This window comes from Lygodium microphyllum, chromosome 4 (assembly GCF_053477565.2).
Source record: "Lygodium microphyllum isolate KBCC chromosome 4, Lygodium_microphyllum_v1.1.10, whole genome shotgun sequence".
In the NCBI taxonomy this organism is placed as follows: domain Eukaryota; kingdom Viridiplantae; phylum Streptophyta; class Polypodiopsida; order Schizaeales; family Lygodiaceae; genus Lygodium; species Lygodium microphyllum.
Window position 1 is genome coordinate 82,058,331 of NC_141138.1, and position 12,702 is coordinate 82,071,032.

Here is a 12,702-nt window from a genome sequence, read left to right on the forward strand (position 1 = left end):
TGTGACAATTGGATCCTCGATTTGTGTTTGATGGATGTGATTTGGTAGGGAGTCACCCTTACTCAAGTTCCATATCCATGCCTAATTAGCTAAACAACATGGTCCGCAATGAATGAAAATCGAAAAAGAAAACACATGCAATTGATAGGTTTTGATCACTCCGCTAATCAGATCTTGGGAGTATGACTTTACCATAATGGCGAAGGCTCATTGTTGCTGTGTGTGTAAAGTAAGGCCTAGATAGATTTCTCACTACCCCATTGTCCAAGGCGGTGTGTAACTGGCCTCAATCTTTGATAGACTATTAGAGTCTCAGCAAAGGGCCCACTTTTTATAAATACGAATCTAAGGCTCATTACACAATAGTCTGGATGGTTGGGAAGGGGATGGTTGTCCACCTGATGTGGCATACACTTGTTGGAAGAAAAAAAGTGATCACAGAGAAAAAAGTAGTCCAGCCCAAATCCCTTGCCCAAAGCTCCAATGCACCGATTTTCAAGCTAGCTGACATTTGAACCAATGGCCTCACAATCAATTGCCAAGCTTCTAACTAGTTCACCAATCAATTTAACACATTAGAGATGAACCCTTCGTTGTTTAATATTATTTAGGCTAGATTTAGATTGATCTAGATATTTAGGTTGCATTCAAATTGATCAGGATATTTAGGCTAGATTTGATCCAAATAAATAAATAAAAGTTTAAAAAGCAAACATGTTTGATTGATTGGTATGTTGGTTAGAAGCCTACTGATTAATTGTGATACCATTGGTCCAATTGTCTGGATAGCTCGAAAATCAATGCATTGGAGCTTTGGGTGAGGGGTTTGGGTCAGAGAAGCTTTTTCTTTGCGATTACTTTTTTCCTCCAATAAGAGTTTGCCACATTATGACCGTACCTTTCCCAACCATCCGGAGTATTGTGTAACGGGCTTAGATCGGTTGCACACTGTGATGTGGATGGCCATTTTGCAAAAAAAAAGAGTGTTCGCCAACGATGTGTTACGTTTAGGCCATGATATTCCTGGACACTACACTATTGGGTGGGGATTTCCCTTCACCAGCAGTTGTGTGTCAAGGCCTTAATACCACTAGGCCATTCCCCCCTGTTATGTAAAGCTTTTGTACACCTAAGATAGGACGGATTGCATGCTGCCCCAGCCGTCTGGGTAGTGTGTATACTACCCGCCCTTATTTTCCAGTGTTTCTCTCTCGCTTAACGGTCGAGGATGGAGGACAACTCCGTGGCTGAGGAAACGGGTTGCATTGTTCCTCACTTCCCATGTGAAAAGTAATGGAAAACCGTTGAGAGAGAGAGAGAGAGATGAGCAAGAAACCTGGTCCCCTTCCTGTTGCTTCTCAGAAGGCCAGCAAGCCCAAGGGCAATGCCCGTGCAGAGGCGGATGCTGGCGCCATCAGAGACGGATGCGTGTCCTCCATCCTAGACCTCCTACTCGGCCACATCCAGCAGCACATCCAGGACAAGTTCTTCTTCCCGCAGACCCTCGCCCACGCAGTCGGCCGCACCACGGCAGAGGCATGCCATCACCTCTCTTCCCCTCCAATATAGTCTAATGAATTGGGCATTGAAACAGGATATCCGAAAAACAGGAAAAAAAAAAACAGTTCTTGCATATAGAACCTGCATGGAAACAGGGTTTTGGTTAAAATTAGCGCTTGATCTTCCTTAACGTAGGAAGTTTTTGATGTGGAAAAAGGGGCTCTTTTCCCTTGTTTTTCCCTTTAGTGTTCAACGTAATGAGCTTCTGCTCAAGAGGCACCACATACTTAGCACTTAGCTAGGTGCAGCTCGCAAAAGTTTTTATTTGGGGCACCAGCCTGGGTTGTAGAGCTCAAGATCATGAGCTTCCGAGCTTCTGCTTGGGAGAGACTGCATACCTAGAGGTGGCGGCCAGCAGCGACCTGGCCTGCCACCCGCAAAAGCACCTGGCTAGGTATGTGGTGCCTCCTGAGCAGAAGCTTATGATGCTATCATAATTCTCAATGTGGAAATTAGAGTGGGAATTTGTAAAACTTGTGTAAATGCAGGGTTTAAAAGATTTGGGCAATTTCTGAGATCTTCTATCCTAGTCAGCAATGCAGAAAGTATAGTTGGTCTCATACGAATGGATAAGACAGAGTTGGTCTTGCATAAATGAATGGATAATAATTGACATGCTTGGACGGAAATAAGGCTATTTCTTTTAATTTCTATAACCATAAAGGCCTTTCTCATGTGGAGAGCTGAATGTTCCAAATCATCTTGAAGTTGAAAACCTAAAGGTTAGTTGCAGGTTTTACACCAGTTTGAATATGCTAATTGAAATCTGAGCACACGATTTTCGTGTGTTGAAGAAAATTTCTCTAGGATGGACTTTCTGTGAACTGGTACACTTGAATTCCCAGATGGTTCCATTAATGGGGCTTGTGTATTTTGACATTTCAAGATCAATGCCCCTAAATCTATAGTCTTGACATTGGAAATCACCAGGGTTATTGATTGGTGTTACAGTTTGAGTATATCAATTTGTTGATTTGAGTGCATGTATTTGTTAATATGATGACAGCATTTTTATTTTGTTCGTTATTGTTACCAACCAACCCAAACTCCCTGCCCCCCAAGGATTCTGAGGTTACAAATTTTGTGGTGAGAAACTGATTGGTGTCACATGCAGATTGTTCACATGGTGTCTATTGCCCATGTGCAACGAATGGAAGATTGGCTCGTGCACTTGGAAGGGAGTGCTCCTGAAGAGTGGGACAACCCTCCTGAACCTCTTGTGCCTTTGATTGATTCATGGGCACGGGGAGTCGTTCCTTTGAAAAAGATGCCTGGATCAAGTTGCTCTTCACCATGCTTGGATGATCATCAGCAGCAGCAGCAGCAGCATGAAGCTAGCTTAAAACAGCCAAGAAGGGGTTCTGCCATGGCACTGTCCCAATATCAAGACCAAAGTCCCAGAAGGAGGTTGTCGTCTGATGTAGGCACCAAACAAAAAGGATTGAGAGGCTCTCTCCGAAGCTTTAGTGACGGCTTCCACTCCTTAGACCCTACAAGAAAGGTGAAATTCCAAGAGCATGGAGGCTTACCTGATCAATCAGTTCCAATGACCTCCCCACTCATTAGCCCAGGTATAATACATCATGTCAATCAAAGCAAAAAGAAAAAATACGCATATTCTAATCTCAAATCATTGTGCAGAATCTTCATGGATTTTAAGATAAGACGAGAAATTTGGTGCACCTTGCAAGATCATCCAGGTCCTTTTCATGATGTGTGTTCTGCAAGCTCGACTTCTATCTAACAGAGTAGGAGGTTTGGATAGTGTTGTTATTCCAGACAGAGATATCCCTGATGATTCCAATGTTCTGAGTAACTGATGATGAGCTCCATGCTAGGGTGTAGATCTCTTCTTAATGAGGAGTCCATGACTTGCCATACCTACTGTTACCAGTAGGTCCAGGTATCAGCCTGGATTGACTCACGAGTGGTCAGTTGGATGATATGCTCTCTTTTTTTTCGTAAAGGATGATATGCTCTCTCTGACTCTCATCTCTTGTAGTTATGCAGTTGGACGAGGTAGTTGTTTCCCAACTCTTGTGTGTTGGATTTAGTGCCTGTTGCTTGCTTTGCTTGCACCGTCCTCGGGATTTGAGTTATGGTGGCTCTTAAACACCCATTTGTATAGTAGGAGATGCGAGTCTGGCAGCATAGGTGCGATCTTCCCTATTGTTCCTCATCTACTTGCACATTCCACTAGTTCCAGGTTTACCTGGTTTGGATTTCCAATTCCTTAAGGAGGGAATCTGCCAGCCTTTGGCTGCCATGTGGTAACAAGTTTCTAAGTACTTCAAGGGTGGTTCCTCCTTTCCAGTGCTTCTTAGTGATGTTTCTCTTCCAATGAATGGAATACTGATGGTTAAGGAGCATAATGAGCTTTTGAAGCTTCAAAATTTCTCACTTCTCATGCAGTTATGATGGTATGGTGTTTCTATAGATGCACTGTGTACTAACCAAAGTAAAATTCACTTGCATTAAGCTTTACCTTGCAGAGTTTTGGGGACCATATCTGGTTGTCCACATGGCCAGCTCTTAGGTCTTGGATGGATCTTTGGGTGATGCATCGTTTGAACCTCCATACTACATGGAGAATATTCACCATAAAAGGGAGCAGATGGAGCAGGGTTTGAAAAGACTATTCCCCAGTACAAGTAATTTGAGTATGTTCTTTAGGTAACTTCTAATTTATCAAAAGCATGGGGTTGTGTACTGAAAGCATGTGAGGCCTCATCAACAACAGGCCTATACAGGCTGGAAACAGGCTGCCAGGAGAAAATACAGCTCTAGAGAATGGCTGCTATGCTGAAAACCCAAGACACATTCTTAGAGGTGAAACCCTAGTGGAAATTCTGCCAGCATGAAAATGGTGGTAACATCTGGTCCCAAAGTAGGCTTCCCAGCATGGTAGAAATCCCCCTGCCCATAAAAATTGGAAAACCTAAAGGTGGAAAGACAGACAGCTGCCCAAGAAGAATGACTGATCAGTGATGATGAAGAAGAGCTAGAAAAAGTCAAAGCTGCCACAAAAAAGTGAATATGGGCAGCATACATGCTGGTCAGGCAGACTTATGGAAGGTGCCCCATGAGGCTATTGGAGATGGACATGATGGGGTTGAAAAAGATGGTGAATATGACTAGAGCAAGTGAAACGTTCTTCTAGGATTCAACACAAGCCATATCCATGGCAAAGAACATAAAGGAAATCGATATTAGACTCACCTCCTAGCTGTAGATGTTTGCTCACCCTTGAGCATTGGAGTTGGTAGTGTATCGAGTTGCGACCATATCCCAAGATTTGGTGTCACATACTACTAGCCCGCACCATCCAAGTTAAGAGTCCAAGAGCGGTGATCACACACTGATGTGCACAATAGGGCCTTGAGTCCTGTAGGGCATGTGCACCAAGTTACTTAATTACCACTATAACCAATGTTGCTAGCATCCATCCAAATGTTGAAGGATATAATAGTGAGAGCTTCAAATATATTTGTTTAAGTTCGATTGAGGCTTACAACCGGGACAGAGACATGTAAAGAGATAGGAAATGACATGATTGTCAACACATAAAGGAGTGTAGAGGATGGAAGCTCAAAGAGAGAGGACACATAAGAGGAAATTTGAATTCCATGAACGATCTCTGAGGAAAGCTTCAAAAGACCACAATGAATTCAAGGATAGCAAGCAAACCAAATTTGATGTCATTCATCAATGAATAAAAGATCCAACCAACCATCCAGATGCCCAAGGATATAATAGTGAGAGCTTTAAATATCTTCGTTTAAGTTAGATTGAGGCTTACAATTGGGATAGAGACATGTTAAGAGATAGGAAATGACATGATTGTCAACACATAAAGGAGCGTAGAGGATGGAAGCTCAAAGAGGAAGGAGGACACATAAGAGGAAATCTGAATACCATGAACGATCTCTGAGGAAAGCTTCAAAAGACCACAATGAATTCAAGGATAGCAAACAAACCAATTTTGATGTCATTCATCAATGAATAAAAGATCCAACCAAGGACTACGTCCCCCACTGAAGATAAACACTTAAGGAAATGGATGGAGAAACATCTTTGCCTAGGCAACTAGTAGATTTGCAAGTTAATTTTAGTAGCAAATCTATTGTTAGTAGTGTGGGTACTTAGAATAACATTATTGCTAGAGCTACCCACACTGATCATTAGATGCCCTTGCTGAGGTCAATAGTCCATTGCTTGGGCAACCAATGGGCTTTGCTAGTTAGTTTCGATAGCAGATCTGTTGTTGGTAGCGTGGTTACTTAGAAGAGTAGCATAATTGCTAGAGTTGGCCATGTTGATCAACATATACCCTCAATTGGTTGGGATTGGCAATACCTTACTCTCTTTATGCCAATTTACCTCTACTTAGCATGTGCGGCTTTCTCTCCTAGAAAAGCAAAATATAGATAAAAATCAATCTAAAAATCAAAATATAGCTTTAAAAGCCGAAACCATGTTTGTATTGCTATATCACATTTAAATTAATATCACATCTTCATGATTTGTTTTTGTAGATCATATCCTTACAACAAATTGGAGACTCATTAAGTTCCCAAGCAATTTTGTGCACATCCTTGTACTTTTTTATCACAATTTTACTTAGGGTTTAATATCCCTTCCTTTAAATTTATAAGTGTGGGTGTTTGCCTCTTAACAATAGAAAATACATGACAAATGAATGTAAAAATAAAAAAATTCAAATACATTATATACACAAGGCATTTATTATTGGTTGACTTGATTATTTTCTTGGCATATTTTTAATCAGTTTATTTAGGTTGCCTTCTCTATAGTTTGTCATTCATCATTTGCAAATTCCAGTGTAGACCCTATTGGAGAGAGAGTTGGTGCTAGTGCCTATGTAGCTAGTGACTCATTCTTGTATGCACCTATCTTGTTTTTGGTATATGGATTTTATTTGTCAAGCATATCTATGAGTTTTCCCTTTGCAATGTTCTTTTGTTTCTTTTTGTTTTTTCCTTTCTCTTGTGTTGTGCAATCCATTACAATAGTCTTCTAGGCTTCCATCATTGCATCCACTTTTGACATGGTATCAAATGCTTGTGTTTGGGTTTTGTGTATTGTTTTTTCGATGGATAACTTGTCCTTATTAATTTAAAAAAAAAACTAATTAGTCTTCTATTGTTTGTTGTAATCAATTTCTATTGCAACCAATTTGATATTTTCGTTAGTTGTCATGGTTGTCATGCATTGTCACCTTTTGCATGTTAGTCTTAGTTTGAGTCAAATGAGTACTTTAGGAGCTTTTACTTGTCTATTGCTTGTTTTGATTGAGGAGGTAGCTTATTCTAGAGTACTCAGTTTATTGCCTTTTCAGTGTATTTTCTCCTCTAGTCGAGATTTTTGTGTGCATTTTCTTGGTAGTTTTTGCACTTTTTAGTTTGTCTCACTTGTGGAACATTATCTATATTTTTCAAGATTTTTTTGAGATTTTCTACCATTTTACTAGCATTAAATGTTGGTTGTCCATATTTTCGCCCTAGATTTTAGGTTGGCTATATTTGGGGGTATTTGGATATTGATTGCCTCCCTCACTCAGTATTCAACATTCTTTTCTTGTTCAACACAGATTTATTTATTCTTTTCTTGTAGTATCTCTCTATTCCTTTGTCTCTATGTTTGTGTTTCTTCTTTTGCTACACACTCACATGATAACAAAGCAGCCTAAGAGAGAGACAGAGTTGGTTTCTTGTGGAGGAGACCACCCCAGATTGTTAGTGGCCTTGCCACATCAGCGTTTTAAGCTTTCTACTTGAAGGTGACAGCTTCTTTGTGTAGGTGACAATATTTCTCCTCTAAACGAACTCTCTACATCGACTTTCTTGTGATTTTGTAGCCGTTTCCTCTTGTTTTGAGACTGTCTATCACCAAAACACAACTTTCTTGTGGATGTCTTATAGGATTTTGAAGATGTCTTACAACTAGTTTTTGTTGGAGATAACATACAATAGCTTAGCTTGAGAGAGTGAATACAACAGAAGAGAGAGAGTGTGGTCACAGTTCAACTCTTGATTGATTGTAAGCGAGGTACTAATTACAAAGTACAACCCTTGCACTTTAGGGTTGTGTAAGTGACTTAAAGTGTGTTCACACATAGTTGTGTGTAATGTGCGATAAGTGACCAAATGTGTAATACAAATACATAGATGAAAAATAATGTGATTGGGAAAAAAAACCTCTCTCATGGAGAGTAAAAAGTGTCATAGTGTCCTACATGTGGATCATTGACACTTTGTGTCAGCATAGATACTCGGGAAGGTTACCATATGTTTATCCTCTACATCACGTGCGTTTAAGGCCTATTTATAAATATCCTTATCTATGAATTTTTCTTGAATAAAACATAATCATTTTCTATTCAATTTGTAAATAACCCATTTATATTATATCCTTATGTATGTAAAAAATGTATTAAAAATGTATTAAAAAATACATTATTTTGAACCCAGGTGTTGCACATATATATTCATGAGTAACTTACTCGAGCATAGACATTAGTAAAACCCAACAAAATCCCCTAGAGTGATAAGTGATTAACATACAAGGATCATCCACCAAAGGAGATCAAATTTAAAGCATTACAAAATGCTTCAAAATTATCGTGAGGAAGAGCTTTAGTGAAGATGTTTGCCACATTGTTGTTGGTAGGACAACAAACAATGCTGATATCTCTTGCATGTAGCCTCTCTTTGACAAAGTGATAATGTATTTCAATGCGCTTCGTGCGTGCATGAAACACTGGTTTGGATGCCATTGCAATGACACTCTGCCTGTCTGTAAACAAAGGAGTAGGCTTTGTGACATATACTTTAAAGTTAGCCAACAAGCATCTTAGCCATACACATTCAATTGTAGTAGTGAAAGCTGCCTTGTGTGCAACTTCACAAGACAATGTGGCAACAATGGATTGTTTCTTGCTAAGCCAAGAAATGACTGTCTGTAAACAAAGGAGTAGGCTTTGCAACAAATACATTAAGGTTAGCCAATAAGCGTCTCAACCATACACATTCGATTGTAGGAAGTTCGTCGATGTAGACTACCAATGAATAAGCTCCTCACAATCTTATGAAACCCCCTCTAAAACATGAGGGGCCAAGGAATCCACAACCTCATCACCAATATCGTGGACCTTTTATCTCATGAGCTCACTCTTCCTCTTTCACCTCCATAGCCATGCTCTAGATCTGACATTTTTATAGTTTCTTCCTTGGCCTTTTGCCACATCCAGGATCTGAGAGGGGGTTGTTAGTAGTCATGATTGCTATGCCTTGTCATCTCTTGCTTGTGAGTCTCAGTCTGAGTCAAATAAGGACTTTAGGAGCTTTAACCTTTTTGTCGCTTGTTTTGATCAAGGAGGTAGCTCATTCTAGAGCACCCAGTTTATTGCCTTTTAGTGCATTTTCTCATTTAGTTGAGATTTTGTGTGCATTTCTCGGGTTGTTTCTGCATTTGTCAGTCTACCTCACTTGTGGGACATTGTCCACCTTTCAAATTTTTTTTCTAAGATCTTTTGGCATTTTACTAGCATAAAATGTTGGTTAGTCATATTTTGGCCCCAGACTTCAAGTTGGCCAGATTTGGGGGTATTCGTATATTTATTAGCTCCCCCACTCAATTGGTAGATCATTCATTTGCCATCCTCCTTCCTTGTCAAGTGCACACTCCGACTTTGTCATCTTTCTCTGTTTTCGGTGTTGCGATCATCATCCACCTAATCTGGTGCCCTCACTGACATTGGGTTGTGCGCAAGGACTGATCAATCCTCCTTCTGTATTTAGTATTCTTTCCTTGTTCAGTGCAAATTTCTTTAGTATTCTTTCCTTGTTCAATAGAAATTTCTTTCTTCTTTTCTTGCTCTCTCTCTCTCTCTCTCTCTCTCTCTCTCTCTCTCTCTCTCTCTGTGTGTTCCTTTGTCTTTGTGTAACTGTTTCTTCTTTTGTGACACACTCTCACACTTCTACCCCATGTAGCTTGTGTTTTTAGCTTGCCTTTTTTTGCATTATTTTAGTCCATATGCTTGCATTCAATACTTATTAGTTTGTGTTTTAATTTGTAGCAACTACATTTTGTGCAATTTACATGTTGGGTTAGAAGACCTTATGGAAAGGTTGCTGAAGTTGCACATGGTATGGATGAAAATGATGACAAACATCATTGGTATTAGAGCTTGAAACATCCTCATTTGATTTAAATTCATGCTCACAACCAAGAGATGGATATGGAAATAGATAGAGAATGACACTAGTATTAAGGCAGTCCTAGCAGGATAGTTGAATCATTGCTAACGACTCTAGATGAGCCTCAATTCTTGACTTGACTTGAGGTTCAAGCTCATGAGGTAGGACTATGCTATTCATGTGGCCAGAAGGGTCACAAGATGGGCTTTTGTCCTAATGCCTCAAAGTTGAAGATTAAGAAAATAGAGAAGACACCTATAAATGGTGCGAGTCTCATTCCATAGTCTACCAATATTGTAGAGATTCCTTGACCAACTTCAACTTTAGTGAAGTGGGATGAATAGCCTACTCATTTGTTGCATGAGAATATGATAATTTAGGGACTCTAGTTGCATTGTGAAGTGGCAAGGATGGCCTACTCGTTTATCTTGTGTGAAGATGATAATCCAGAGACTCTAATTATGGTGTTTAGAATATTGTTGAGTCTTTTGTGCAAAGGTAAGGATTTTCAACCAAGTTCACTAGCTTTTGACTTCAAAAAACTAGATTTAGACAATGAGGATCACATGTAAGCTGGGAGTTACTCATGCCATAGTTTATCAGGTATCTATTCTTGCTGAGGATGATCTGTAGTCTCAATTGGCTGTGGTGAGTCTAGTATGTGTTTAATGTGGCAAACATTAGATAGGTACCTATTCCTATCGAGAACAATTTGTAGTCTCAATTGGCTGTGGTGAGTGTAGTACTCGTCTCATGTGGTAGAGTGTAGTAGTCTCAATTGGATGTGGCGAGTGTAGTACTTGTTTAATGTGGCAAACATTTTCAAGTAGACTAGCATTTGGTATGTTGGTCGGATTGGTTAGTACTTAGTGAGGTAGTGGTGGGGTAGTCAAGATGTAATCAATCTTTAGTGTGTAGATTTTTTACTCTTAGAGTCAATCATCATCATGGGTAACTCTTTAGGCTTCTTTCTTGCTCTTGCTCATGCTCATAATTTATAAATTGTTCTCAATTTCAATGGTTACATGTGCTTACCCCAACACATTTACTTGCACTAGTATACAATTCAACATGATCAATGTTCTCAATTTCAATGGTTACATGTGCTTACCCAAACACATTTACTTGCACTATTATACAATTCAACATGATCAACGTTCTCAATTTCAATGGTTACATGTGCTTACCCAAACACATTTACTTGCACTAGTATAAAATTCAACATGATCAATAGAAATCAAAATGGGGAGTGTAATAGGCAAAACTCACATAGGGTAAACTTGAAAATATGAATTTGTAAGGTATATAGATTTGCCCATGGGGTAGAGAGAGAGAGAGAGAGAGAGAGAGAGAGAGAGAGAGAGAGAGAGAGAGAGAGAGAGAGAGAGAGAGAGAGAGAGAGAGAGAGAGAGTGTGTGTGTGTGTGTGTCTTTTTTTCACACTTAAAAAAGTTGAAGACACTTTTAAATATTTATGGGGTCCCAATCTCATCGATTCAAACATTGGAAACTTTTGTCCCTAACTATTATATGTTATTGTCATATCAAGGGGAAAAGCGTCTATCCTTGACTAAAGAAGACAATAAATCTACATATCAAGGGGAAAAACGTCTATCCTTGACTAAAGAAGACAAGAATATGAAAGGAGTACGAAATAAGACAATTTCTTCAATGAAAAAGAATGCAAGTTAATGGACTATTTGAAATAAGATGACAAGTATGATGTACATGAAGCAAAAGTATGATTGTAGTCATCACTTGTATGTACTGTGCATAATTGTATGTCATTAGGGAAAGCATATGTTATGAGCTTACATAACATACACTTACTAGAACTACTTCATTTAAGCACATATTCAAAATGCTTGTGTTATGTGGCTTATGCCAATTAAAGTGCATTATGGCATCCTTAAGCTTGTCACCCTTGATGAAAATGTGTATATGTAGCTTGGGATATGAATAATTCTCCTATCTATCATGAAAATAGGTTGTGTATAGGACTTAACATGATATACTAAGATGAACTAGAGTGGTTATGTTATATTTATCAAATAAATCCACATTGTTTGGAAAATTTTGACATATATTTATATTCAAATTCATAGCCGATATATGTATACACATGTACTTGTGTACAATTAAAAGGGCAATAAGGCATATTACAACACTCTTTGAGGAATTAGTGGATTTAGTTTATATGGCTACTGCTTTTACATTGTAAAGTCTAATATTGCATTTGTATATATTTTCGAGAGATAATGTCAAAATATGGAAATGGAACCATCTTGGTAAATGTAACCATCTTGAGAATTTATAATACTACCCATCGAATCTTATTTTGATAGTTTATCCTAGTTTTTTGACTTGAATATGTAGGATCATCACAATACTTGTAAATCTAGCTTACATGGACAAAATATTCATAGGCATTTAGATGTAGTCCACATGTAATGTAGACCTTAGAAGAAGAGAAAATACATTTTAGGCAATATTTACACATAAATAAATAACTAAGTAACTAAGTTTATATAAGAAATATAATATATATATAAAACTAAGTCATATACAAGAAGTATAATATACATTATATATAACTTATTTGAAATCTCAACAATGTAGGGAGAAGAGGGCATAAACAGCCATGCTCAGATAACTGTGTACTCGTAGCAATCGATTCTCTCTCTCTCTCTCTCTCTCTCTCTCTCTCTCTCTCTCTCTCTCTCTCTCTCTCTCTCTCTCTCTCTCTCTCTCTCTCTCTCTCTCTCTCTCGGAACTATAAAGCATGCCTATTGCTTTTGGACTCCAAAAGCATGATTAAAAAAAGGACATGAAGGACTTGGAGTGAAAGAATTATACAGTAGATGGCTTACTAGTGTATACATCAATTTACCTCAATCCAAGCCAACCTTAGCCATCCACAACTC

The 12,702-nt window shown here is 38.8% G+C and overlaps 1 protein-coding gene across 2 annotated transcripts; it reads left to right on the forward strand.

Annotated features, from left to right (window-relative positions):
- The first annotated feature begins 1,141 nt into the window (after window positions 1-1,141).
- Window positions 1,142-11,669, forward strand: LOC148037233 (uncharacterized). Of its 2 annotated transcripts, none has more exons than XM_087676163.1 (3): window positions 1,142-1,536; window positions 2,675-3,131; window positions 11,328-11,669. In XM_087676163.1, the coding sequence occupies exons 1-3, from the start codon at window positions 1,324-1,326 to the stop codon at window positions 11,468-11,470; spliced, it is 813 nt and encodes a 270-aa protein (XP_087532289.1). In that variant the 5' UTR covers window positions 1,142-1,323; the 3' UTR covers window positions 11,471-11,669. The 2 variants fall into 2 exon arrangements, with proteins under 2 accessions (XP_087532289.1, XP_087532290.1); XM_087676164.1 differs by lacking the exon at window positions 11,328-11,669 and adding an exon at window positions 3,202-3,934 and having other exon boundaries at window positions 1,148-1,536.
- Window positions 11,670-12,702: the final 1,033 nt, after the last annotated feature.

Coding starts and splice junctions, on each gene's coding strand:
- LOC148037233 (XM_087676163.1), top strand. CDS start 1,324: ATGAGCAAGAAACCTGGTCCCCTTCCTGTTGCTTCTCAGAAGGCCAGC. Junction 1,537..2,674: donor TCGGCCGCACCACGGCAGAG/GCATGCCATCAC, acceptor TGTCACATGCAG/ATTGTTCACATGGTGTCTAT. Junction 3,132..11,327: donor CTCCCCACTCATTAGCCCAG/GTATAATACATC, acceptor TGTCATATCAAG/GGGAAAAGCGTCTATCCTTG.